The sequence below is a fragment of the Onychostruthus taczanowskii genome, unplaced genomic scaffold, assembly GCF_017590055.1.
Source record: "Onychostruthus taczanowskii isolate IOZ18803 unplaced genomic scaffold, ASM1759005v1 scaffold20, whole genome shotgun sequence".
Classification (NCBI taxonomy): domain Eukaryota; kingdom Metazoa; phylum Chordata; class Aves; order Passeriformes; family Passeridae; genus Onychostruthus; species Onychostruthus taczanowskii.
The window spans coordinates 5,685,597-5,710,299 of record NW_024499240.1 but is presented as its reverse complement, the minus strand read 5'-3'; the positions used below and the strand labels follow the sequence as shown (position 1 = coordinate 5,710,299).

At 40.4% G+C, this 24,703-nt stretch overlaps 1 protein-coding gene across 4 annotated transcripts in view; it reads left to right on the top strand.

The window, feature by feature from the left end:
- The window catches only part of ATF2 (activating transcription factor 2), a 47,710-nt gene extending 41,947 nt beyond the window's left edge, over positions 1-5,763 (top strand). For all 4 annotated transcript variants that reach the window (XM_041403268.1, XM_041403265.1, XM_041403267.1 and 1 more), the window contains one exon: positions 3,111-5,763. In XM_041403268.1, the coding sequence (XP_041259202.1) occupies positions 3,111-3,337 (227 nt within the window). In that variant the 3' untranslated portion in view covers positions 3,338-5,763. The remainder of the gene's footprint in view (positions 1-3,110) is intronic.
- Positions 5,764-24,703: the final 18,940 nt, after the last annotated feature.

The window sequence follows — 24,703 nt, the reverse complement described above, 5'->3', positions numbered from 1 at the left end:
CAGCTGGGGAAGCCTTTGCAAAGCTTTTTTTTTTTTTAAATTGTTAGCTACAGTATGATTCTGTTATGTATCAGTTGCACTCTTGAAATCACAGTCCTGTGCCTGGCAATTCTTTGGTCAATTAAGAAAGAAAAGAAAAAAGAATCTATCGGTGTTTAAGTATGGCTTTTCTGTCTTCTTCTAAAAGCCTTTGTTATTCATTCCCAGTCTTCAGGCTTAACAAAACAAGCCATCTCTGTAATAGGATGACTTTTAAATACCTTCTATATTCGTTGAGTAGATTTTCTTGTTTGGTTTTAATTCTTCAAATTGAGGGGTTTTTTTCAGTTTTTGGCCATTGTTCCTTTAAATTTAGGGCTACATAAGAAAGGACATTGAAAAAAATACAAATAGCAATTCTTTACGGTGTCACCTCATTTCTAAGTATTGGTTTGTAGTTATTGCAAGGATTTATGCTTCCAGTCCAGTTTATTACCATAAATTAGTGTTAGCTCTATGTCTTATATAATCACCTGTCTGCTGTAGGGTCCCCCTCTCTGCCCCCTGGCATCTGAAAATACCTGAATTGTATACATTTGTGTCTTCAGCACAGCATGTTTGTTTACCTGCTCTATGATATGAACACTGCTCTTGTGCATTGGTGGTCATCTCTGTACTCATAACTGTTTCTTACATTGCTTGTAGGATCTTCCAGGGCCCATCAAAGTCAGAAAACCAGGCCTTTCTCATGTTCTCTACCACTGTGATACTCATACAGACATATTATTTCTTTTGAGTTCAGAAATACATGTTAAGGAAGACAGAATAGTGGAAGACCTTCCTGCTCTGGCTGAAAGATAGTGATGTACTTCAACTTCTTCTTTGTCTCTGGCTCATAGCATGTAAAACTAACCATTTTTACTGAGAATGAGGAGGTTTTGGACAACATAGACATTGGGAATCAGCAAAAGAAGCTGATAGGAAGATTGAGATTCATAGGAGAATAACAGCAGTTCTGAAGAGGAGGAGCAGGTGTTACAGCAGGGAGACTGTATTTGATACATGTCATCCCACTTGCTGCTATTTCATTCTGTCTGAGGAAAAAATATGCTACTCTCATAATTAGTAATGGAGTATTTTTCAGGAAGTGGCACTAGGGTTTCTATTTTTAACAAAGTTTGTATGTGTTCCTTCTTGCTTATTTTTATGTGAGATCTTGTAGGTCTTGATAGAGGTATGGTAAGGATTATATCCTGTTGAATACTTCTAACTGAATTGACACTTGTTCATATTCTTCCTGTTCTTGAATGGGCAAACTCTCCTAAGGGTCACAAATGCCTTTTGGAAATACCTTAATTTTCTTGCTGTATATAATTATTATGAAACATTTGGATATGCAGTACTTGTCAGCAGATCTAGTTCAGTGCCACCAGTATTTCTCTCCTTTAATGTTTGAATGGTCTGATTTTAGAAAAGTGCAGGATCTGTAAAACAGTTGGCTTTGTGAATAAGAGCATTCTAACTTCTAAGCTATTACATCCATGCTCTTTTAGTGGAGTTGTAGGAGAGATTGCCACCTTGCTACTGTAGGCAGTATTTCTTAGAAAAAAATGTAGCAGTTTCCTTGCTTAGCCATCCTTTTTGACCTTACCATGCTTTTCTAGAAGCAGTCCATAGTAGAACAGTTGCTCTCAAGCTTTGAAGAGGAGTTTGTTCTTAATACGCATAGGGCTGCTTAAAGATTTTTATAGTGGAGTCTTGACTTTCTAAGTTAGTAAATTTTCTTACCCATAGCTAGCATGTCATACAAACCTCAGTAAAACATAAACTTCATTCCATTATTGGTTTTTGACACTTAATCTTCCTTTTAGTTGCTGCTGTTATCCTGTTTTTTTTGTGGAAATGAGGACATGATACCACAGCATTGCTTGTCTCCCCATGTTAGTGCCATCCTTTCCCATCGCTTCTCTGAGACACTTCTGAACTTGCAGGCCAATCTCAAGTAAATCTGAAAGGGATTGCAAAGACAAGACTAGAGAAGATCAAGCTTTGTTCCATTGCTTTGTCCCAAGCAATAGTTCATGCCTGCTTCAGGCCATGTTTGTATCTCAGTAGTCAGTAGTAGTTTAAAAGGGACTTCCAGTATTCCACCTGGGTACTGGTTTTGGTCTGTTTATAAAACTGGTGTGAAAAGTACTTGCAAACATTAAGTAGCACAAAATGATACAAAAAAGTTATAATGAAATTCAGCATTAGTATTTCTATTTTTGAGTGAAAAACAGTAGGATAATTTTCGCATCTTGGTTTTTTAGTTTTGAGCTCATCTTTTAGTTTGGCAGTGTTTGCATAATACCTTGGCTAACTTCTGCAGCTCTGGAAAAATTGATGATTTTAGCATGACTAGAATGTCTGTGCAAGAGGGACATTTTAAATCATGATAATTTTGGAAATTCTAGTTTCGCACAGTGATATTTTTTTTAACCTGCTTACCCTCTGTCATGGGAAAAATGGTGTAATTCTGTGGCTAGTTCATTTTGGTTATGTGGAGAACACCTGAAATACTCCAGAAATATTTCTTAAACCAGTTTTAACAGTTTACAAGCCTATTGAGCGGTGTTTGTAAAGTTATGGAACTTCTTTCTGTTAAAAGAACCGGGGCTGAAAACTTGTGTAAGCATTGTCCAGTAAATATAGTGGTGTAAGTAATACTTTTGCAGATGTCTTACTCATGATTGCAAATATTTATAACTGAATTATGTAGAATTATTCTTGTTTGATTACTAAGCAGACACCATAAATAGCATTTTGTAGTCTGTGAATAATGCTTACTGATGTGAACATGCATCTTTAGAATTAGGCATAGTACCCACTGGCTGATTTACTAGGCAGGAAATTTTAATCATGGCTTTGAAGATGTGAAAATACTCTGATTTCCTGAATAGCCCATACTGCAGTCTGGTTTTTCTGCTTACAAAGTGGTGTTTTCTTTAAGAAAGTGGAAATAAGCTTGTGTTGCAATTTGTGCTGCATTACAGCACGAGCGTTAGTTATTTAGGGGTGACTGCCGTTACTGGAAGGAGGTGGTGTGCGTTCCGGGACAGAATAAATGAGTTGTTGTTGTTGTTGTTCAGCTGCAGATAAAGATGACAGCTCGGAGGACATCTCGGTGCCCAGCAGCCCGCACACGGAAGCGATCCAGCACAGCTCCGTCAGCACTTCCAACGGCGTGAGCTCCACGTCCAAGGCGGAGGCGGTGGCCACCTCGGTGCTCACGCAGATGGCGGACCAGAGCACGGAGCCCGTGCTGTCCCAGATCGTCCTGGCGCCTCCCTCCCAGGCCCAGCCGTCGGGAAGTTGATTAAAAACTTGCGTTGCATCAGTTCCTTAGATACGCATCTGTGACTTTAAAGGGAAACCAACAACAGACCAGTCTCCATCTAGGAGAAATTGTAGCTTAAAATTATTAATTTTTAAAAATCCGACTTAAATTTGGCTTTAACGATTGGCAGGTGGAATATAAGACAGAACACCAGTTCTAGTCTCTTTGCAAAAGACTTTTTTTTTTAAGTATTAGTTTTACTAGTTATTTTTTGTGCTTAATGTGTAAAGTGTGTGTACAGTACAATGTGGTTTATTTCATTTTTAATTTGGTATTATTTTAACAAACATTGGGGTGAATTACTGAAGGTCATCCCCAAGACTGTGATAGGAATATTATGTGACATTTTTATACCAAAGTTCTGCATAGTCCCTATTGACTTTGTAAAGTTAGCAAGGTCATAAAGCACTAGGCAAGAGAAAGACAGTAACAGTAAATTTGCTTTTAGTCTTTTTGCCTTTTTGTTGTTTTGCACATTATGAGAGGAAGAACATTGGAAGAAAAACATTTGGGTTTTTTATGTATAGCATTTTGGTTGGCTTTTAACTGTTGGGGTCTTTAATTTGTTTAATAGGGCCAGTACAGTATATGAGATACAGTACTTATGCACATACCAATCCTAGATGAGGATCATTACTAAATAGATTTGATTTTTTTTTTAATTGATGTCACGTGGGGTTTTTTTTTCCACTCCAACACTTGATTCTGGTGGGAGGAGAGCTTTAATTCTCCAGTCAGAATAGATATCTATAACCACCCCTTGTTGCTAGGCTGAAACCAGTAAGCAAATTGTAAAATACAGGGTTATCAAATATGGAATACTTGTTATTCCAAAGTAGGTTGATATTTTGTGGATTTTTGAGTCGCAGACTAAGGAGTTTACTCATGGTTTTGGATGCCAGAAAAGCCTAAAATCCTTCTTCAGACAACTCGACTTTTTTTTGTCATTGTCTTGTATTTGCAAGCTAACTTGTACTTAATTCTTGTGTAAGCACTGTCATCTTTTAGTAGCAAAAATTTTGATACCTTTCTTGTGGAAAAAAAATCAGTATCTACCGTATCTTGGAAACAATGTAATTATAATGTGGTGTGTGTGGTGTGTGTGTGAGAATGGTTCAGTAGTTAATGCCAGCAGTCTTTTGCTTGAATGTTTAAAGATGCCTTCAATGTGATGCTGGCTGATAGGTGATTGCAGTTTTAAAATGTTATTTACTGTGCGAACTTGGATAACTAACATTCCATGATGTAGTTTGTTTCTGATGAGATGATTGTAGGTACACTTTTTCTCATTATCCAATCATCTGTAGGATACTGAGTTTTTTAAATGTGCCATTATCTATTTTGATTCTGTACTCATGTTCAAAATACAGTACAATATTTTACAATAGATTAAGTTGTTTTAAAAAAAGTAGATGTGTGCTTTCAGGTCGGAAAACTTTGTATAATAGCAAAAACAGATGCATAGTAGCAACTGGCAGTAAAGCAGGATTCCATTATGTATATAACAAAGATTTAATGCATTTATAATGGGTTGTGTAGTTCATTTGCTCTTCCTTCTCCACACTATACCATGCGTTTTTTAAGTGTCAGTGCCATCAGATTTCTATTTGGTTCAGTTTTAAATCTAAAAATGTAATTGATTCACGGAAAAATATAATTTCTGCAATATATATACAACCATACTGTAATGAAAACTGGACAAAGAAGTATCTAAGTCATATATGTATCATTGCAGGGCTTTAAGCATGAAAATATTAGGGAATTTAAATATTTTGTATTTTAAAACTAAGAAAGTTGTGTTGATAACCTCATGTGTTTAAAAGTCTTACTTTCCCAATTTCAAGACAAAAAGCTGTAACAGTTATTGAACGTTTCCAGGATGGTTAAATACAATGGACCTCTTGCGAGAAAGAAACGAATTGCAAAGGCACAAAATGTGAATTCTGCAAGAAAGCTCTACAGTCACTTTTCATTGTAGTTTTGGTGGACTAGATGCGGCCTCATTGATCATAGTATAATTTGCCCTCCTAAACACAAAGGCTTTTAAGTCATATAAGTGGAGTTTTTTTATAACAAAACTGTTGCGCTTGTAAAATAAGTCTACATAAGTGTATAGGAGATGTGTAAACAGTTAATGAATTTAACAGTGGGGCTGGAAAAAGAACCATTAAAATCTGTGTTCAGCAAATAGAGAAAAGGTATTAGCCGTACTACCATGGATTCCGTTTTGAGACGTTGTCACACTACTTCTGTACTTAGCATTTTGGGTCTTTACATTTGACATGTTTCACAAACTGTACTGTTTTCCTTTATGTGCAGTTTGCATGAGTAAATCATCAAAGAGAATAAAATCTATCTTTAAGTTATGTTCCTATTTTAATGAAATTATAATTGTTCTAAAAGGCCGCACTGTCTTCAGACTTCTTTCTTCATCCTTGCAATTATCAGCCTTTTTTCTGGAAGTCATTACTGTAATGTCAAAGTAATGTTATGTAAATGAGAACACGTATGTTTCTTGAGAAAATAAGGTAAATACCATTGCTCTGCAGCTGAGCTCCAGCAGCTGCTGAGGAACAAGCATTGTATCATTAGTTCCAGGAGCCCAAGGTAATCCACAGATAAATGAGTTCATAAACATAGCTTGGTGATCCCAGATGTTGCTCAGCCATTCCTGGTTGCCCTGAGTTCCAAAGCAAAAGCACTGTGTATAATCAGAATTTCCACTTAACTTCCAGTTATTTTAATCTTATTTCAATATACATGAAGCCAGAAATAACAGCTGTAATCAAATAAATGGCTCACAGTTGTGTTGTCAAGGGTTCAGAAAAAATCATGCCCTCACACCTGATGTTTAGAATAGTAAAAATGGTTTGGGCTTATTTATGGATGTTGGAAACGCGCATGGAATGGCACATCGTTATCGTTTGAAAAGCTTGTGCCCAGTACAGAGGCTTTGGAGGAAACTAAAGAGTAAAGTTGCTGTGTGTCTGCATTTGTTCCATGTATGGACCAAATGAAGTGAAGCTGCACACAACTTTCAACCCAATATGAGAAAAATATGTGAGGCCTCCCTTGCATCATTTTGTTCTTTTTCTGGCTATGAATTGTGCTGGTGACTCCAAGGGAACAAAAGGCTGTATTAATGGGTACTTGGAGTGAGGGGTGAGAACCAGCCCACTTAATGTCTGTGCCATAAAAAGACTCAGGATTATATCTTAATTATTCAGTCTAAATAAGGGATTTTTTCTGTTTGCAATGGTAAGAGTGGCTGGGTCTCCAAAAGGAATATATTACACCGAGAGAAGGGGATGACAGAAGTGTGGGATGAACAGTGATTTCAGCTACCTGAATTACAGGAGTAATTTGCTTAGAGACAGACACAAACATTTTAATTGGTCATCATAAATGATAATGAGGAGAAAGTATAGTGAAATTAAGTGCATCCTAATAAAATAAGGTATGTTAAATTGCACTGAAGGAAACTTGAGCAATGCTTCTTGACATGATTAATATACTCATGACAATGTGTCTAATGAAGGCTGTTTGCATTTATATGCTGCCTGTTGCTTCCCTCAGTAGGGACATAATTGGAACTGTGCTCATTTACACTGCAGAACAGTCAGTGTAAGATTGGTTTGCAGTAGTCTTTACATCTGTTTTTAACAACTGTATCAAAAATAACACAGGTAAGATTTATTTAACCCATGTCATGTAATCCTGTGTAGGGTTAGTTTGGACGATTTTATCATGAAATTTTCAAAGTTTCATATTCTTCAGTGGTAACTCTACTTTTAATTTTAGGGTTTAATGCAACTCTTCCCCCCCCCCCGCCCGGCCTCCCCCCCCCCCCCCCCTTTTATTTTTTCCTTCCTTTATGGGATGTAGGATCAAGACCTTTCTTTTTCTTTACTTTCTTCCTCTTCAAAATATATTTCATTGTGTGATGAGCCCCAGAAAGTGCTTATAATATTTAATGTGGAATTCTTTTTTTTTTATATTGCTTCCTCCTCAGTTGTGTTAACCCTCTATAGCAAACTTCCATTTCTAGAAGTCAGAAAAGGAATTTTTGCACACTTTGTACCTTGTCTTCAGCTAAAATAGATATGAGAAACTTACGTTACCTTGATATTTACATCTTCCTAGCTAAGATACATTATACAATATGTATTTAGGTCTTCGGAGTGTTACAAAATTTTTCATTACAGATGCTGTGCACAACTAACGAGTGCAGGTTGTATGCTGAGGGCTTCATAACTGCAAAGTGCAACCTTCTCCAAATAAGAGTTTTTAACTTCCTAGGTGTGGGGTGAGTTATCATCTAATCACATGGCTGTCAGTAGAACAAGAAGATGCATAAACCTGATCCAGTTTCTGTAATTACTGTATTTTAACCCTTGCTCAAAATACTTATCGCTCTTCTATTACCATTTTCTATAATGATGTATATTGTCATAAGCACTTTATCCTACTCGTTTCTGAGGGAAGAGGAGGCATAGGAGAGGAGGATCTTAGATAAACTACCTGTGACTTAATTTATTGGGGGTGAATCGTTAATCAGAAAAGTGTTGTAAAATCATTATGCAAGGACAATTATAATTTTTAGTCCATAGGTAAAGAGACAGTAGCTTAAGCTGCATTATTTCTAGACTGACTAGAAATAATAACAAGCATAGAAGGTAGAGAACATCTTGAAGCAAGGAGCAGGAGTCATTTTAGGAACTCTTCTTAGGTAGAGAACATCTTGAAGCAAGGAGCAGGAGTCATTCTAGGAACTCTGGTTTTATTACCAACAGCAGAAGCAGAGCAGGGCAGAGTGGGCCGTATTTGTAAGCACCTTGGGCAGCAGGGCCTGATACTCAGTTTGCAATTAAGGAGCTTGAAGGAGAGTACTCTGGCTTAGGGAGGACAGTCAGTGCCGGGCTGAGATGAGCTTCAGGAATGAGGCAGTGCCAGGGAGAGCTTTCAGAGAAACAGGATTGCAGGTAGCCAGGTTTTCCTCACCTCACTCTTGCCTGTGGCTGTCTCAGTACATCAAAGTACGAGCTTGAGCTATTACAGCTCCGTTTCACACCATCTGTGCCCAGGTGGGTGGAATGTGCTGAAAGCTGGTCTGGTGGCTGTGTTTAGCTACCTGAAAGATGAAAGTTAAGGTTATTTTTTTCCTACTGTCTAAAATGTTCCTGCTCTTGTTTTGCTGCAGGCTAGTACTGGCACGGTCCATGAATAGTATTTCCCTCCATTTAGCTGAATCACTTGTTCTAGACCATTACAGGAGGCAAAAATACTGCCTTTGAGAAACAACTGGGCTGCTGCATTTTATTAACTGAATGATCTGAAAAAGCCTACTAATTTGCTTATGTTTAAAAAGAAAATGGGAAAATATATCTGTCCCACATCTGGGATTCTAATCAGGAGAAGAAGGAGATGAGCAAGGAGAGAACGAGCCCTCTGCCTTAGCAGCAAACAAAATAAACTGCCCTGAATAAACTGAGAAAATGAAACTGAGGGGGGAGACGTCTGCACAAAGAAGGTGCTGCATTTCACTGCTCAATTATAGCAGCCCTTTCCTCTGACACAAAGATGCGTTCTGTGAAGATCTGTTTCTTCCAAATGTTTACAGTGATGTTAGAAATGTTTTGATCTCACTTGAGGTAAGTAGTATAAACATCCTGTTATTCATAATGCTGTGTTGAGAAAGATACTCTTAAAGGTGATATAATCTATAGTACAGTCATTCTGGCTGTCTGTAAAATGCCAAGAGACTTTATAGTCAGCCTGGCTATGATTAGAAAACAAGCAAAAGGCTAATATTTCAGCCTTCTTGCTTTCTGTCCTTTCTTTCAGGCAGAATTGCTGTAGAGGGCTAATGATTGTTGCTGAAAAAATGCATAATTCTTGTAAGTACCGAGGAGATGCTGTCTGTTTCACTGGATGACATTTTGAGCACTTGCTCATTTTGTTGACTATTTAATGGCTCTTAAGCTATGAAGTTTACAATTTATGACTTGAACACGTGTGAATATGCAAAACATTTCTTTTTCCTGTATCTAACTATTTACCCAAACTTTTTAGAGTCCTGATTCTAATAGGAGTTTACTCTTTTCTAAATTATGCAGCACTCTCTTGAGTGCTGTGTAGGAAGGTTGCTGGCCCCAGAGCCTTGAGCTCTGTTCCAGTCACCATGCAACCAGAATGCTGTTTCTGAGTCGACTGCATGATTGCATTTGTCACAGCACTGGCTTCTTGGGATGGAAACACATTATACTGACTGGGATCCTTCCCTTATATTGTAAGTACCAGTTTGTTATATAAATTCTGTACATTTCCTTGTTACAAAGGTCTGGCACAGATCTTTCGTTTCAAGAAAGAAATTCACAATCTTCACCCCCCTCTTGTAATTTCATGTCTAGTTTAGGTTTTGTTGTTGTTTTCACATATTGGATAAGGGCACACACCCCTCCTTCATGGAGATGCAGTTTATAATGTGCCAGGCACTCAGACATGTTCTGGAGGGTGCATAAATCCCACAGGTCTTGTCTATTGAAGAAAATGTCACCTCTTTGTCAGAGTTAGATTGTTACAAACTTTCACAAATTGAAAACTTTCAGTTTCACATGTCTGCTGATTTATTCTAGTCCAGTTTATGTTGATAGAGAATAGTACTAAGCTAAATTTAAACAAAAAATGTGCAGGCATATAATCACTAAGGTTATATAAAGCTGCTTAAAGTATTGCAACATGCAATTTTGTAAAATAATTGACTTAAAGCAGCTTTTGTACATTACCAACTTCAAAGAAGCTTGTGCCTTTTTTATGAAGAGGTGAGGATTAATTTTATCTTAGTGAAGTAAGGTTCCTTCTATAATGAGTCTTTTCTAAGTTCGAGAGTGGGATCTGATTTAGCCACAGCTAATGACCATCAATGCTTCTGTCAGTAAACATAATTCAATCAAAGAAAATTTGAGCAGTGCACAGACTTGCTGTGCATCATCACGTACAGTCTCCTTACTCCTGCTGCAGAGTAAGGGAAATACTGCTTGGTTTAATCTGACAAATGCCAAACAATGTCATATAAAACAATACCACCTACATGTCACCCCAGGTTGTACCCAGCAAAGCTTCATTGCACCTCTGGGTGTGATACATTGTACCCTGTGGAGATTAAAAACGTAAATCATCACAGCTTGTACAAGCTGAAACTAAAATGAAACACAGAAAAGTATAATATTAATAAGTGAATGTTATTAAATTATTATTTCAGCTCTCTTCCTGAATGGAAATTCTTTTTATACTGCAATCTGTTTTAAGGGTTTATCCAGAAATAACACAGGAAATACTGTATATAGTTACTGGTGCAAGGCGTTTCTGGCAGATTTCCATGGCGTGCTCAAAGTCTGTGACTTGGGCTACATTTGTCTTTCATTTAAAGTGTGGAAGAGATTTTTGGTAAGTGCTGACAACAGCTCAAACCCCTACCTACTGAGTGGAGGGTTGAAGACTCTCAAGCTATAGTTAAAAAAACAGGATTTATCAATCTGCAAACGAAATGTCTTCTGTTAGTAATGTTTTGCTTATACAAGACAATGGATAATAGATTATTAACCGAATGAAGTAAGTGATTTCATTTTGTACTGTTTCCTGCTGTGTGTAACAATCCCAAACCTGTGTGTTTCTGGTTTCTCAGGAACAAAATGCCATCTAGTGGTAACTACTGGATATTTTGAGCAAATGCTTTTTTTATATCGTCACCAAGTTTTTATATTTTTTTTTCCTGGTATTCTACACTTTACAGCACATTAAGGTTTTGAGAGAAGAAGATAAAGAGTTCGAGGGAAGGTGCAGTCCCCCCAAGCTGGGCCAGCAGTGGCAAGGACAGCACGCTGCCCAGCTGCTTGGGAGCTCTCTTTCTGCCTTTGCAGCTGGCCTCAGGCAGGTCAGGGAGGTTTCCCCTGCCAAGGGTTGGATAAAATTTCATACCTAGTTGGTAGCCACACCTTACTGTTACTTGATACTAAAATACAATTTGGCCATTGCTGTATGAAGAGAGCTGAAAGCCACCTCTGCTTCCCTGACTGCTCATCTGTCTCTCCTGGTAGGAGACTTTTCCCTCTGGCTTGTCATTCTCCAAGAGCTCAGGGGAAGCCATCCCTTCTGCTCTTCTTATGAGCTACCAGGGAACAGTATAAGATTCTTCATGACATAGTTTGCCTCCTTGACTTCTCCAAGTAGAATATAAACTCTAAAAAAATTTAACAAAACCAAAATTTGCTTTCTAGAATAGACTCCTGAAAAAGTAACTGCCATAAACTGTCTTTTAGAGTTTAATAACAGACTTTATTTGTACAGCAAGAAAAAAAAATAAAAATAAAACCTTATGGTTATATTTAAATATATTCATAAATGTAAATGGAGCATAGGAGCCTGCAAGTGATACAAGCCCACTGATGGAGGTAGTCTGGCTTTACACCTGGTGCCGACTGAAGAGAGCTCTGCAGTGTTTCATCTTTCCATGGGTTTGCGCTTCATTGTGACAGGGCTTGTGTTGTTTATGGGTCTGCTTTCTCCATGCAGTGTTTGAATTCCTGCATCCATGCTGCCCTATGCCATTGCACGATGCTGGCAGCAGCAGTTGCCAGGGCTGTAGTCAGACTGAGGCTCTCTGAGATGTGTTCTGCAGGCTGGTGCAGAAATCTACTCTGTCCCCTGACGTCACTGTAGAAGTCTCTGAAGATGGCGTGACATAAGTTTGGTGGGCGGGGAAGGAGTTTGTGGATGGGTAAAGAAATCCTTAACCTTGACTCTTGTTTTGTATGGTATTTGAGTAAACTGCAGCGGACTAAAGCACCTGGTTAACAAGGGCACTCGGAGCACAGGTCAGTGAAAGGGTCATCTGAGAGTCTGGGCTGCTCTGTGCTCACTGCTGTTGCTGTGATGCAGCACTCGTGCACTCCTCTGTCCCTCTGGAGTGCTGCTGGTTATTTTCCTAGACACTGGCATTGGCCAGCAGCCAGTGCAGCTGCAGAGAAAGAGGAGGGAGTAGAAACAGGACCAGAGCAGCGCTGGTTTTGTGGGAGTAAATTGTCATGGAAGCATATCTAAGTAGGCAGAACAAAAAGAGTTTGGGGAGATTGGCAAATGCAGTCTGAAAAGCACCAACAAATCTGTCTTGTCTGTGCTTGCTAAAAATAGATGAGGAAATCCCTAGATCTGGGACAATTTCTTAAAGCTAGAATAGTGGCTTTCTCTGAGAAAACAACTGCAGTCTTGCAGCTGTTGCAGCTGCATCTGCCCTTCACTCTCAAGTTTTCAGAGCAGCAGGATGCTTTAAGGAGGTTGTGATTCTCCACAGTCAGAAGGAAGGCATTCTGTTGTGCACACAGTAAAGAAAACTTAAGAGCAAGTAGCCTTGTGATCAAGCCTTGAAACAAAGGAGAAAGAATAGGGAAAACGACTGTACAGTAATGATCCACCTGAATTTTGCATCTGTTTTTGAAGCTGTTTATCTCCATACAAAAGCAAGTGAAATAGAATGTAGTGCCTACACAATGTTTTTCATTCCTTCAAAGAACTGGGCAGATTGCAGGCAATGTTACTTCCAGTGTTTTAGTGGAGGTCTTTGCCTTTATATGGCTAATGGTTATATGTTGTAAGGAGGAAATTATTTTAATATTGTGTAACATTATAATCTGGATTATTGCTTTTGATTTGAGCACTCAGACAATAAACAAATTGGATTTGTTTGGCCCTTGTTACCCTTGAACAGTTTAGGACACGTTTGTCATGAAAATGCATCCATGTGGGAGCAGAAAGGAGAGCAGCTTTCCCGTGGGGGCCCAAGAAGCTGTTGTCTGACAACAAGCAGCAGAGTGGCAGCTGAAACATTGCTGCAGTGCCCACAGAAATGGTGAGGCCTGGGTCCCTCGGTTCCTGCAATATTGCACAGGGTTTGCCAAAGAGCTTTGCTTGGTTGTGACTTTTCAAAATGTAATTTCTTCACTTATTGGCCTTTAAGAAAAAAAAAGAAAAAACAAACCCAAACCTCTTTGGAAAGTGCTTCCCTAATCAGTGGCTCGTTGGTGCAGATAAACTCTGAATTCTGAAGTCATTGTGTTTGCACTGAAAGCATTGGTATCATATCTCTGTGTCGAAAACCACTAGAAACTGAGTGTGGGAAGGACTCAACCAGGAATTGGTTTTCTGTATATGTCCTTGATTGAGGATTGCATGATTTTACAATTGAATACATGAGGTTGAATTCCAGATCTGAGCTTGGTGTGGTGATGTGCAAGTCAGGTTGGAAGATCAGTTATCTCTGATTTTGTTTAAAATAAAACTTCTGCTTGCACAGCTGAAAAGTTGCCAAGTCTTAGTAATAGTCTAATTTAGTTTTGATTTGCTAAGGGGCTTTCCACGTGTCTTGGTTTACAATAAGCAAAACGTGCACCACTATGGGATGTAATTATTTTATTATTAAAGAAAGGGGAAATAAGGCGGGTTTTTTTCAGTCTTCCTTCTTTCCTCCTCCCCCAGAAAAAAACCAGTGACATCAGGTACAGGAAAGAGAGACTCCTCTCTGTGTGGGTGACTAGTAAATAACGTTTTTTGACACAATCAAGGGCTAAGAAGGCATCAGGTAATTCTCTCCTTTCATAAGGAATCTTACTGTTGTAAACTTACAGTTTACTAAAACTATTCTGATACTGGCAGATAAATTAATGAATAGTGAAAAACCTCAAGTCCTAATTAAATCCCACTATTACTTCCAGGAATGGTTTATCTTCTCTCCAGGAATACTTGATTTGAACAGCTTGTTTAACAGGAAGAGCTATTGATCCCTTCAATAACACTTAAGAATCATTAAGAGGAAAAACTTTAATCTCCTTCAGCTCTTTGAAGTTGCTTTGGTTAATGTCATCTCTCTGTGATGCTGAAGAGCTAATGATGTTCTTGAAAGATATTTCCAACATTATTCTCTTGCCTTTTGTGCCCTGCTGCCGTTAGCTGCCTGCTCACAGGGTTAGATGTGCAGTAAAGCAGGGAGGTACCAGTCGTGCATGTGCTTGCCTGCTCACTTTGGAGGGTTTTATATTCTCCTTCTAAAGTCTTCCTGGTGGAGGTAAACACATGCATCAGAGATTTTTTTTAACTTCTGATTAGCTGTCCTGTGCTTCTGTTATCTCAACATTTTGAGGCTTGGAATTAGAAGTATCTTCAAGTCATTAAATTTCATTCTACAAAGACCCTTGATAGCATGATTGCATCTGTCTATACATCAGAAGATTCTCACTGTTTCTAGATTTAATTTCTTATTTATTTTTCTAAACAATTACAAAAAATTAAACTTCAAATCTGGTAGAGTTTGCCTTACCAGGGCCCACACACCCTTGTTCATGTGATGTGCATTACTGAGCCTTAAAATATCTCTAAATATTTCATGTGATCTGAATCATGGACATCATCTCAAAGAACACTAAATATTCTAGAAGGCGCAACCCTCTCTGAGAAGTAAGTTGCATGGGATAGCTAATACCCTAATTAAAAACATTATTTTTGACTGGCTTGAGTAACACATACATTGGCTTGTCTAGGAATGTACAATTACTTTGAGGGACTGATACTAGAAAATCAAATAATTGCACCAAGAGTGTGTTGGTTCTATGCAGCACTTCAGAATTGCTGAATTGTTATGAGAAGGTTCAGTTTCTTTAAAAAATCCTCAAATCCATCTAGGACGTCTAGAAGTGGGTCTGTAGTTCTAGAAGGCTCAAAGGATTGCATGCAGAGCCACTGCCAGTTCTGTGGCACAGCTTATGGCTTCAAGTAGGAGAGCATCACTCAGGGTTAAAGACATTTTGAAAGATGGGACTAGAAGTATCTTGCAGGGTTTTATGTTTTTTGATGGCTAGCTTAGTTTTTAGTGATAATGGATGAAATGATAGTCATACCAGTTTATTCCTAAAACTGCCAGTGGCTTGCCTTCTGTTTTTAACTTGCAATTACCATGGGTTTTTTTTCCAAATATACACAAGCACTACTGCAACTAATACTTAATATGAATTTCTAAGCATGGTATAAAAACAAAATATTATGAAAGTTAAATAGAAGGTATAAGCTGCATTTTATAGCCAGTATAAACACACTTGGATGTTTTATAGCCATCATTATTATCTCCTTTGACACTTGAGGCTTGTCCCTAGCAGACAGAAAGCAGAAACTTCCTGGAATTTCTTTAATTAGCCTGTTAGTTTCACTTAATAAAACAAGAAATCAAAACCATATTGTGTTTCTTACACAGGATTCTTAGAAAATGTAATGTAGAGTATTTCGCTCTTATTTCTGAGCAAAAGTGCAAGCAATTTTGAGATTTCCTAGTATTTTAATAATTTTGTTACTGATTTCACAATAGAAGTCTGTGCTCATGGGATATGCCATTAAGTGTGCACATGAGCAATAAGAAAGCTCATAAAAAGTCTGGTGCTAAAGTGCATTCAGAGCAGCTGCAAACAGGAAAAAAAAAAACCAAACAAGCCTTTTGCAATTATAAATAGTTTTGATACTGTTAGCTCTAAAGGTCACCTGGAACCTGCTTCAAGAGAAATGCTGTGCATGTCAGCATCAAAGTTTAAGATCATACGATTTTTCTACCTGCTACACAGGTAGCATCAACTCTATCCTATGCACATTACCTGTATATGATGTAATTCTCACACATTTATGCACATCTAGGAAATCCAATTAAGTGCAGTCATGATGTAAAAGTCCTTAAGAATTCTTTCATTAAGGACTTTGTTCAGGAAACACAGGCAAGAAGGAGCTTTTTTCCTTTGATGAGCTTCCATTCAAAAATAGCATAATTTCTCCTAACATCAGTCTAAACACATTCTTTAGATTTCAAGTAAACAGCATTAGTTTAGTTTTAAAATTAACACTGTGCTTGTGTGCTTTTCCCATTAGATCTTATGGCATTCACTTCTACTGTAACCAGGAAAGAAAAATCCGCATCTAAAGGTTGTCCTTGTCACCTATTTCTGTCGAACATTTTTCATGACCCAGAGAGCCAAAAGCAGGTGTGTTAAGCCCATTTTTCCTTCCACTGATGTACACCACGCACTGCATCCCAAACTGCTCTGTGTTGTTGTGGGAACATAGTGCAAGTCCTGTGGGTCAGGATAAGATGCCAAATGTGAGTATCTGATGTGGTAGTTGTGATTTTGTGATTTAAAACAGGAGCTGTGGTGGATGATATACATATCTCCCTTTCTTCAGCAATGATCAGAAAACGCAAGATGCAAGTTCCTCCTAACAACTGTTATTTTGCTAGTCTGTACACTGCGGATAAAATAATAAAAAAAAAAACCTCAAAAATCTACAGACTAGGACAGATCCTAGTAAAACACTGCTAATGTCTGATTTGCAAAGTTTGTTCGTAGCTGCTGCAGTTGATGCAGGATTCTCTTTCCCTCTATTCCTGTACAGTGTTTGGTAATATCAGTCTTAAATGATTTTGCCACTAATAATGAACAGCAGCATACAAAAGACAGGCTCAAATGGCAGTTCTGTCATCAAAGGGAGAAAGATTATCCAAAATGCTGGCAATGTGCAGTGGCTGTTCTGGGTTTCATAATAGGCCTGATGTTATATTCAAATCACTGTCATCTACATAAATATTAATTATAACTAGCAAGCTGGCTGGTCAGCCTTCAAACATTTTATTGATGACTTTTAAATTAGCTAAAATAATTGAATTTATCTTACTGAACAAGAAGCAGAAATCTGTCTTGCTGTTTTCCAAGGAGTAAACGTTCCATTGCAAATACTGTGAACACCAAATCTGCTTGGAAAGGCAGCCCTTGGCCACTTCCCTGCCTGCCCCACAAACTCCCAGCAATTACACATTAAAAGCTAAATTAAACTCTGCATGTAACAAGGCTTCTACAAATGCTGTTTTCCTCCTGTCAAGGGGATCTGTAGCAGGAAGACACTAACTGTGATAAGATGCTACCCCTATTCATCAGGTAACATCTCACCATGCCTTCACTTTTACTGCTTCCTATTAATACAGGACAGCTTTAATTTATGGTGAGTTGGGGTTTCTTTCCTTCACACAACATTATATTTACTAGCTGGGAACCTGTTTTTACAGTTGTGTATAAATCTTTAAAAATGTCAGTGATTAATTTTAAAATCTCATTTATCACTGTATGATTAGCGCATTAGTTAAGGTTTGAAGAATAAATGTCAAGTAATTAGAAGCAATTTTGTACCAGACTCTCAGACAAGGTGATGGATCACAGAAAAGTCACTGGAAAATAGGCCACTGGACTCATGGTGCTCAGCACCCAGAGCAAGACAGCAAAAGGAGAGGAGCCAAAAAAAAAAAAAAAAAAAACCAAAAAAAAACCACCTAAACACTAGAAACCAATCCCAAACCCCAGTGATGATATTTTACATGAATAATGAAGCTGTAGTAACTGACTACAGTTTCTAGAGAACTTTGAGGTTTGAAAGATGAGGCAAGAAACCTGTGAAGGACAATGAGAAGGCCAGAAAATAGCATGTTACACATTTATTTCTCTTCTGGAGCCTTTATCCTTGAGGCACACTTTGTAATACACGCGCAAATATTCCTACCAGGTGGCAAATACCATGGCACCTTTGCTACACAACGTGATGCTAGCAAGCCTGTCTTGCAAGGGAGGGCTTTTCAAGGGCTAAAGATCCAGGGAAACAAAACACCAAGCTCATCCTTGCTGCCATTTAAACCAAGGCCGTGCACACCGAGGTTCTCTTTTGTTCTCTCCCCTATGAAAGAGCAAATCTATGAGCTGGGGTCTCCAGGAAGGAAGAGCCCCTCCGGCCAAAAGCACCAGGTGGGAGCTGTGCGGCGCTCCCGAGCATCCGCATTTCCTCCCGCCGTCCCTGTGCACGGCACAACCGTGGGGGTGGTGCTCGGGGAGCTCCTGCCCTTTTCTAATGAAATTCCCAGAGTTGTAGTTAAATCATTGTTATCGCTTGTGCATAAGATGTGCTGGCTTGATAAGGCATTACGTAATTTTAAGATAATGTTGTTATTAAAGAGATATATCCGTGAGGATTTCAGGTCCATTCAAAAGCAGGATGTGGTGGCAGGGACCTTCACTTGGTGAATTTCGGGCTAATGTTTTTTTCTGCTTTGCACCTTTGATTTGTTCCTGCTGTGCTGAGGCTGCCAGCCCTTGTAAAGGCAGAGGTGCCATGGGTAAATGTACAGATGTGCAATAGGTAAATGTACAGGTGTGCAATGGGCAAATGTACAGATGTGCCATGGGTAAATGTACACAGGTGCCATGGGTAAATGGTACAGATGTGCAATGGGTAAATGTACAGGTGTGCAATGGGTAAATGTACAGATGTGCAATAGGTAAATGTACAGGTGTGCAATGGGCAAATGTACAGATGTGCCATGGGTAAATGCACAGAGGTGCTATGGGTAAATGTACAGATGTGCAATGGGTAAATGTACAGGTGTGCTTTGGGTAAATGTACAGAGGTGTACGGGCACACTCCATGCTGGCCAGCACCTGTGGGGGCTCTGGAGATGAGCCTGATGGTGAAGTCCTTCCAAAAGCTGCTGCTGCTGCTCCCTGAAGGCTGCTGGAGCCAGGGCCAAAACATCCTCCTGAGCCGAGCAAAGAGTCTAATCAGAAATAACAACTGAGCTCTGTTTTGAAAACTCTGATCAGCTACTGCTCCAGGCACAGTAAAGTACAGTAACTAACTGTGAAATGACAACACGCTTCCCTGGTTTTAGCTATAACTGCACTAATAGCAAAGGCATTATCAGACAATTGAAATTACTAATCAAATCACTCAGGCTGATCCTAACTGTAGTATTCATACTGCCTATCACAAAAAACAGTTTTACACTCTGAACAGGAAAGCATTTTTAATGTAAACATGCAGTTGAATAGTTAGCAAAAAAAGATTTGGGAGCAGTGGAAGAGTAAAAGTTGGCCATTTAATTGGAGGAAGTTGGAATGAAAGCTTGGGATTTAATTCCAGGAAACGTAAGGGGGAAAAAAATCTGAAGATCCAACTTATTTCCAAAAAGCCAAGGAAAACACTCTGTGCACACAAAGGTCAAATCATGCAGGCAGAATTGCAAAGTTTTTTTCCATTGCTTTTTTTCAAACCAGTGTTTCAAATCTCTGTTTAACCTTCTTTTAGCCCTGCAATTGAAATATTATTTCTTGGTAGTCCATCTGCTTAGTAAACATTTGTACTTCATACATGCAAAATGAAAATGTTTTGTAAAATCAGGTCCATCATGCTAGAATTCATTTGGGAAAGAATAAGAAGGAAACAATCATTCTTACATTTATTTTTTTAACTTCTTGAAGGGAGGTTGTAGACAGGTGGGGGTCGGTCTCTTCCACCAGGCAGTAACTGACAGAACCAGAGGACACAGTCTCAAGCTACATCAGGGAAGGTCTAGGTTGGATATTATGAAAAAAAAATTCACTGAAAGGATAATAAAGTACTGGAATGCTCTTCCCAGAGAGGTGGTAGAATCACCATCTCTGGATGGGTTTAAAAAAAGGCTGGACATGGCACTTGGTGCTATAGTCTAGATTCTGAGTTGAGGTGTTAGGACATAGGTTGGAGTCGATGATATTAGAGGTCTCTTCCAACCTCATTATTCTGTGATTCTGTGAACTTTGCACACTAAGTGAAGTATATAAACATAAAACCCTATGGTTTTGAAATATATGACAGATGTAACAAATGTCATGTTTTTGTCTTAAAGGATATTTGGATATATTGAAAACTCCCCGCGATGTTTTCCTTTGGTTCTGTACAACAAAGATTAGGCAGAATTTGGAACATGAACACCTGAGTGCAATTAACTGCATGAACCACCTGTTTTTAAGACAGGCCTTTAGGCTTTAGCTGCCTCGTGGAAGGAAAGGTGTTTTATTCACTTGCTGACCCCGAGCTGCATTCACAGAACTGACACCATTAATTGCAGCCTATGCACACGCTCTTCTTCCTCAGGCTCTTCTCTGCCAGAAGCCTTCCCTTGCAGGCAGGCTTCCCACTGCACGCCCGCCGCCCCAGGAGACGGTGGGACCGGCTCCACGGTGTCCAAGAAAACACCGGCAAAGCCCGCTTGCGCTGCCGAGCTCGGTGTGCGATCCTCAGCCGAAGGTGGAGCATTCGCGCGGCTGTGGCGGGCTCCGTTCCTGGGGATGGTGCTGCGCCTGGCTGGGAATTGTCAGCCTGTGAGGAGACGGGAGCGCTGCGGGCGGACGGCGCTGATCCCGGGGGACACGGCGCCGATCCCGCGGGACACGGCGCTGATCCCGGGGGACACGGCGCTGATCCCGGGGGACACGGCGCCGATCCCGGGGGACACGGCGCCGATCCCGCGGGACACGGCGCTGCTCCCGCGGGACACGGCGCTGCCCAGCCTGCTGCTGCCAGCCCCGCTGGTGAGGGTCTGCTTTCGGCCGGAAAATGCCACCTGCACAAGCGACTTACACCAGCAGCGGTGTTGCCTTTTCAATTTGGCGCTTTTGGCGCTGAAATTTACAGTCCTGGACAGCGAAAAACGATGACAGCTGGGCTGGCTGAAATTTCTCGCACGAAATATTTTGAGGGGAAATCTATGTGTTTGATCTCTTCATGGCTGCTGGCATACAAGTGGGAATTTTCACCTCGCTTTAAGGAGTCATGTTTTTCACAGGACCTCGGCTCTTCTGCCGGACCAGGCAGGCGCAGCCCTGGTACGGCCGGGGCAGCGGTACTTTCCACGGGCATCTGCTCAGAGGAGCAGCGGTGCCCGGGACGGCCGAGCCGGAGCGGCGTGCGGGGCTCCCGGCGGGCGCGGGGCTGCCGCCCCCATTGTCTGCGGCGCGGCAGCGCCTGGGCGTGGGCGCCGCCCCGCAGGGCCGGGCCCGGGGCTGCGGGAATGACGCCCCGGCGGGGCAGCCCCGCCGCCGGCCCGGCGGGGGCTCGGCTGCCGCGGGCAGAGAAAAGTTAGGGTGCCTCGGGAAGCCCCGGCCGCCGGGGGCTGTGCCGGAGCCGCGGGCTGGCCCGGGGGACCCCCGGGAGCGTCGGGGACACGGGGCTGCGGCGAGCCGGTGCCTTCCTGCCGCGGTGAGCCCGGGAAAGCAGGCTCTGGGAGTGCTGCTCCGGCCGTGCTTCACAGCCTGGGACGGCGTGCTGGGAAGCGGCTTGAGAAAACTCCAGTTTAAACTGTTGAACATGTGGGTTCTGCTAAGTAACGTTATTAAATTAGGCTTGCTTGTGCTTAACGTGCGCAATTTTACGGCGGGCAAACAAACAAAAAGGCTTCAAATTGTGTCTGGCAGCATTAGGTAAATGCAGCAATGCAAAGGAAAACAGAAATGAGTGTAATTAAGGTCAGTACAGAGTTACAGGATAATCGGGATACCCTTTCTTGAAAGAAGCTCGTGCACCACAAGTGATTTCTAGTGAATAGAGGATGCGAAGTCTGTTCATTGTGTTTAGACTGTGGATTTTATTTAGTATGCAAGCAAATGGCTTGCTTTCATTCATTTCTTTATTCTTGGTCTAGTACAATTCCTTAAAAGACTAAAACCAGTTTTTTTGGTTTTCTTAAAAATTTACACCTGCTACATTATTCTGCATATTGAACCCCATCTAAGAAGAAGTTTAGCACGTGTTGCAAGATAGCTCCCTACAAATAAAGTCTGTGTTGTGTGGGATTTAGCTACAGTGCTGTCTCCCATATTTATATTTCCTGCTCGAGTTTTTCAGGATGCAAAGGGTTCATAGGTCAAAGTCAACTGTCTCTGTTGTTATGTGTCTGGTCTTGTCACTGAGTCCACAAGACTTCAGGAGCTGCAGGTAGGGGTGCCCTGCAGGTTGTCAGGCGTAGGGTGAGGATCAAGCTCTTTAACTTAGAAGGGAAAGTGAGCACAGAGATCAAATGGCAGATTGGCTGTTTTGAAAAAAAAAACAAAAAACAAAAAAACCAAAACATGGTTTATATTACATTGTATCATTTTGAATTAGATTGTTTGAAAATATATAGTTTGTTACACTGGCACTGAAGGTAAATATTGTCATTTTCCCTAACAGAAAAACATTTTTAGGCAGAAATACACACATTCTCCATACTGAGTGTCATTATAATCTTTGTCTGCAAAAATGAAGAATATTTTAATATTAACTTTTAAAGAAAGTGGTGTTCCTATATCAGCTACCTTTTTTTTTAACTTATATGATTCTTTTCAAATTTGTATGTGTTTGATCGACTGCATGACATATTCTATTAATACAAATTTGCATTACAAAGTAACTTGGTGGTTTTGTGTGTTATCACATCTGTTGTTACAGTAAATGTCATTGATACATGTAAAAGCTAATGAGTTAAGAGAAGATAGAATGGGTGCTCTGCTGTGTCTGTCTCATTTGTAAACATTGTCTTGCTGAGGGTAAAACCTCAAGATTGCACCCTTTTAAGAAAACAAAAAGTGACAATAAAACAGTGCGACAAATACGGCTCATATGCATCAACAAATGAATGTGATGCCTTTCACAAGTGTAAAAGCTTTACAGTATGCCTTAAACTATGACTGCAGGAGTGTGACTTGTGTAAATGCAGAAGTGTATGTGAGTGCACTGTCTTTGCAGATGTGCTTGTGATTAATTTATGGTCGAGCCATCACAGCTTACTGTGTTCCTGTGAGTCCTCTGAGCTGGGGTAGCTTGCCACACTTTGTCTCAGCACGTAACAAAGACAGACTACAACATGCTTGCTTTGAGCTTCAGGAACAGTGTTCAGCCTTTATTATAGATGTTGGCTGCTGATGGATAGTTACATTTTCAGTTACTGCACTGGAGCTGACCCATAGTAAATCATTAAAAATATAACCCACAAAAGAGGGGGGTTTTGTTTATTCCAACGTAACCCCCTACCAATATCAGCAAATCTGAGGAAAGGCAAATTAAATTTCTGTATTAATTTATCTGTTTTAAGGCATTAAGCAGCTGTAACTGTGCTATTTTAAATTCACATCTATCTTATACCAGTAAACTTGTCCTGAGCAAACAGATTTCAGGGGAGTGGTTTCTTTGGTCCTGCTCACTCACGTAAATTCTAGGCTCAATGTTGTGTTTTTATTTTCCCTAGCCCATAATGATATATCACTCTGAACCAAATTTCACCATTCCCAGGCTGCTTCTAATAAGTTGTGCTCCAAAAGCATGTAAAATTTTACATAAATTGCCATGTCAACTTTGGTGGGGGAGAAAATTCTCCAAGTTTCCTGGGTCCCTTTCAATCAGTGTGTACTTGTATGTGCACAGCACGGGAGAGGGGAGGGTTGGGAAATGTCGTAACGTGCTCTAGGGAGTGTTTTATGGCTCTTTCAGTGCATAGTGCAAAGACTCTGCTAGAAGGGGACAGGTCTGGGGACCAGGCTGACGTTGTTGCAGATCCTGGATTAGCAGGAGCAGGCTTACCGGGAGGTTGAAAGTCAGCTCCTGTTGGAGGTTGCCCTTTGCCATTGTTCCTCAGAGCAGCCCCACGTTGCCACAGGAGCACTGTCTGCAGTTTGCACCTTTGAGGCGACAGCTTGGAACTCTTGGAAAATTGGTTGTGAAAAGAGTTTGTAGTATTAAAAATGTATCAACAGCATTTTTCTGCAGAAAACCACATAAAGCCTAAGGGGTTCCTGGCTTACCCCTTTTCAGTTACAGCCTATCGGCAAGATTATGATGCAGCAATAAAGTACAAGGGAAGAAAACATTAAGACACTTCACTTTATCAGTTTTAGTTATTTTGAAATTCTTTTCTTCATCTTGCCATTGTCTCTCACTCATGCCCTTCCAAGATATCCTGTGCTGACAGCTGGCTGGAAGGAAGGGATGTAGGGGGCTGCCCATGTTCCCTTGGTGCAGACTCAGATGATGAGTCTGTGATGTGGGTTATGGGAAAGAGGGGTTCAGCTGCTCCACAGATGGGAAAAGGAAGAGCAGCCCTGTTGGAATTAGTCAGCAGTGGGAGAGCCTGGAAGTTGTTAGCTGGAAACTTACCTCTGTTACCTCAGTCATGCTGGCTACTTCAGGCAATGTGTCATCCCAGCGGGGTTCATAGTTACGCAGGGTTAACACTCACAGATGTATGCTGTGATTTTGGCCTGTTCGGGCCAGAACTTGGGCTCCAAGATCCTTTTGGGATACAGCTCAGGATATTCAATGACTGTGTGATAAAGTTGCAATGACAGAAATAGCCTGTTGTGACCAGAGGTGGTCACCCATATGTGCCATGCCTTTTCATGGTACCAGCCAAAGGAGGGTTTCACCAGTACGTTC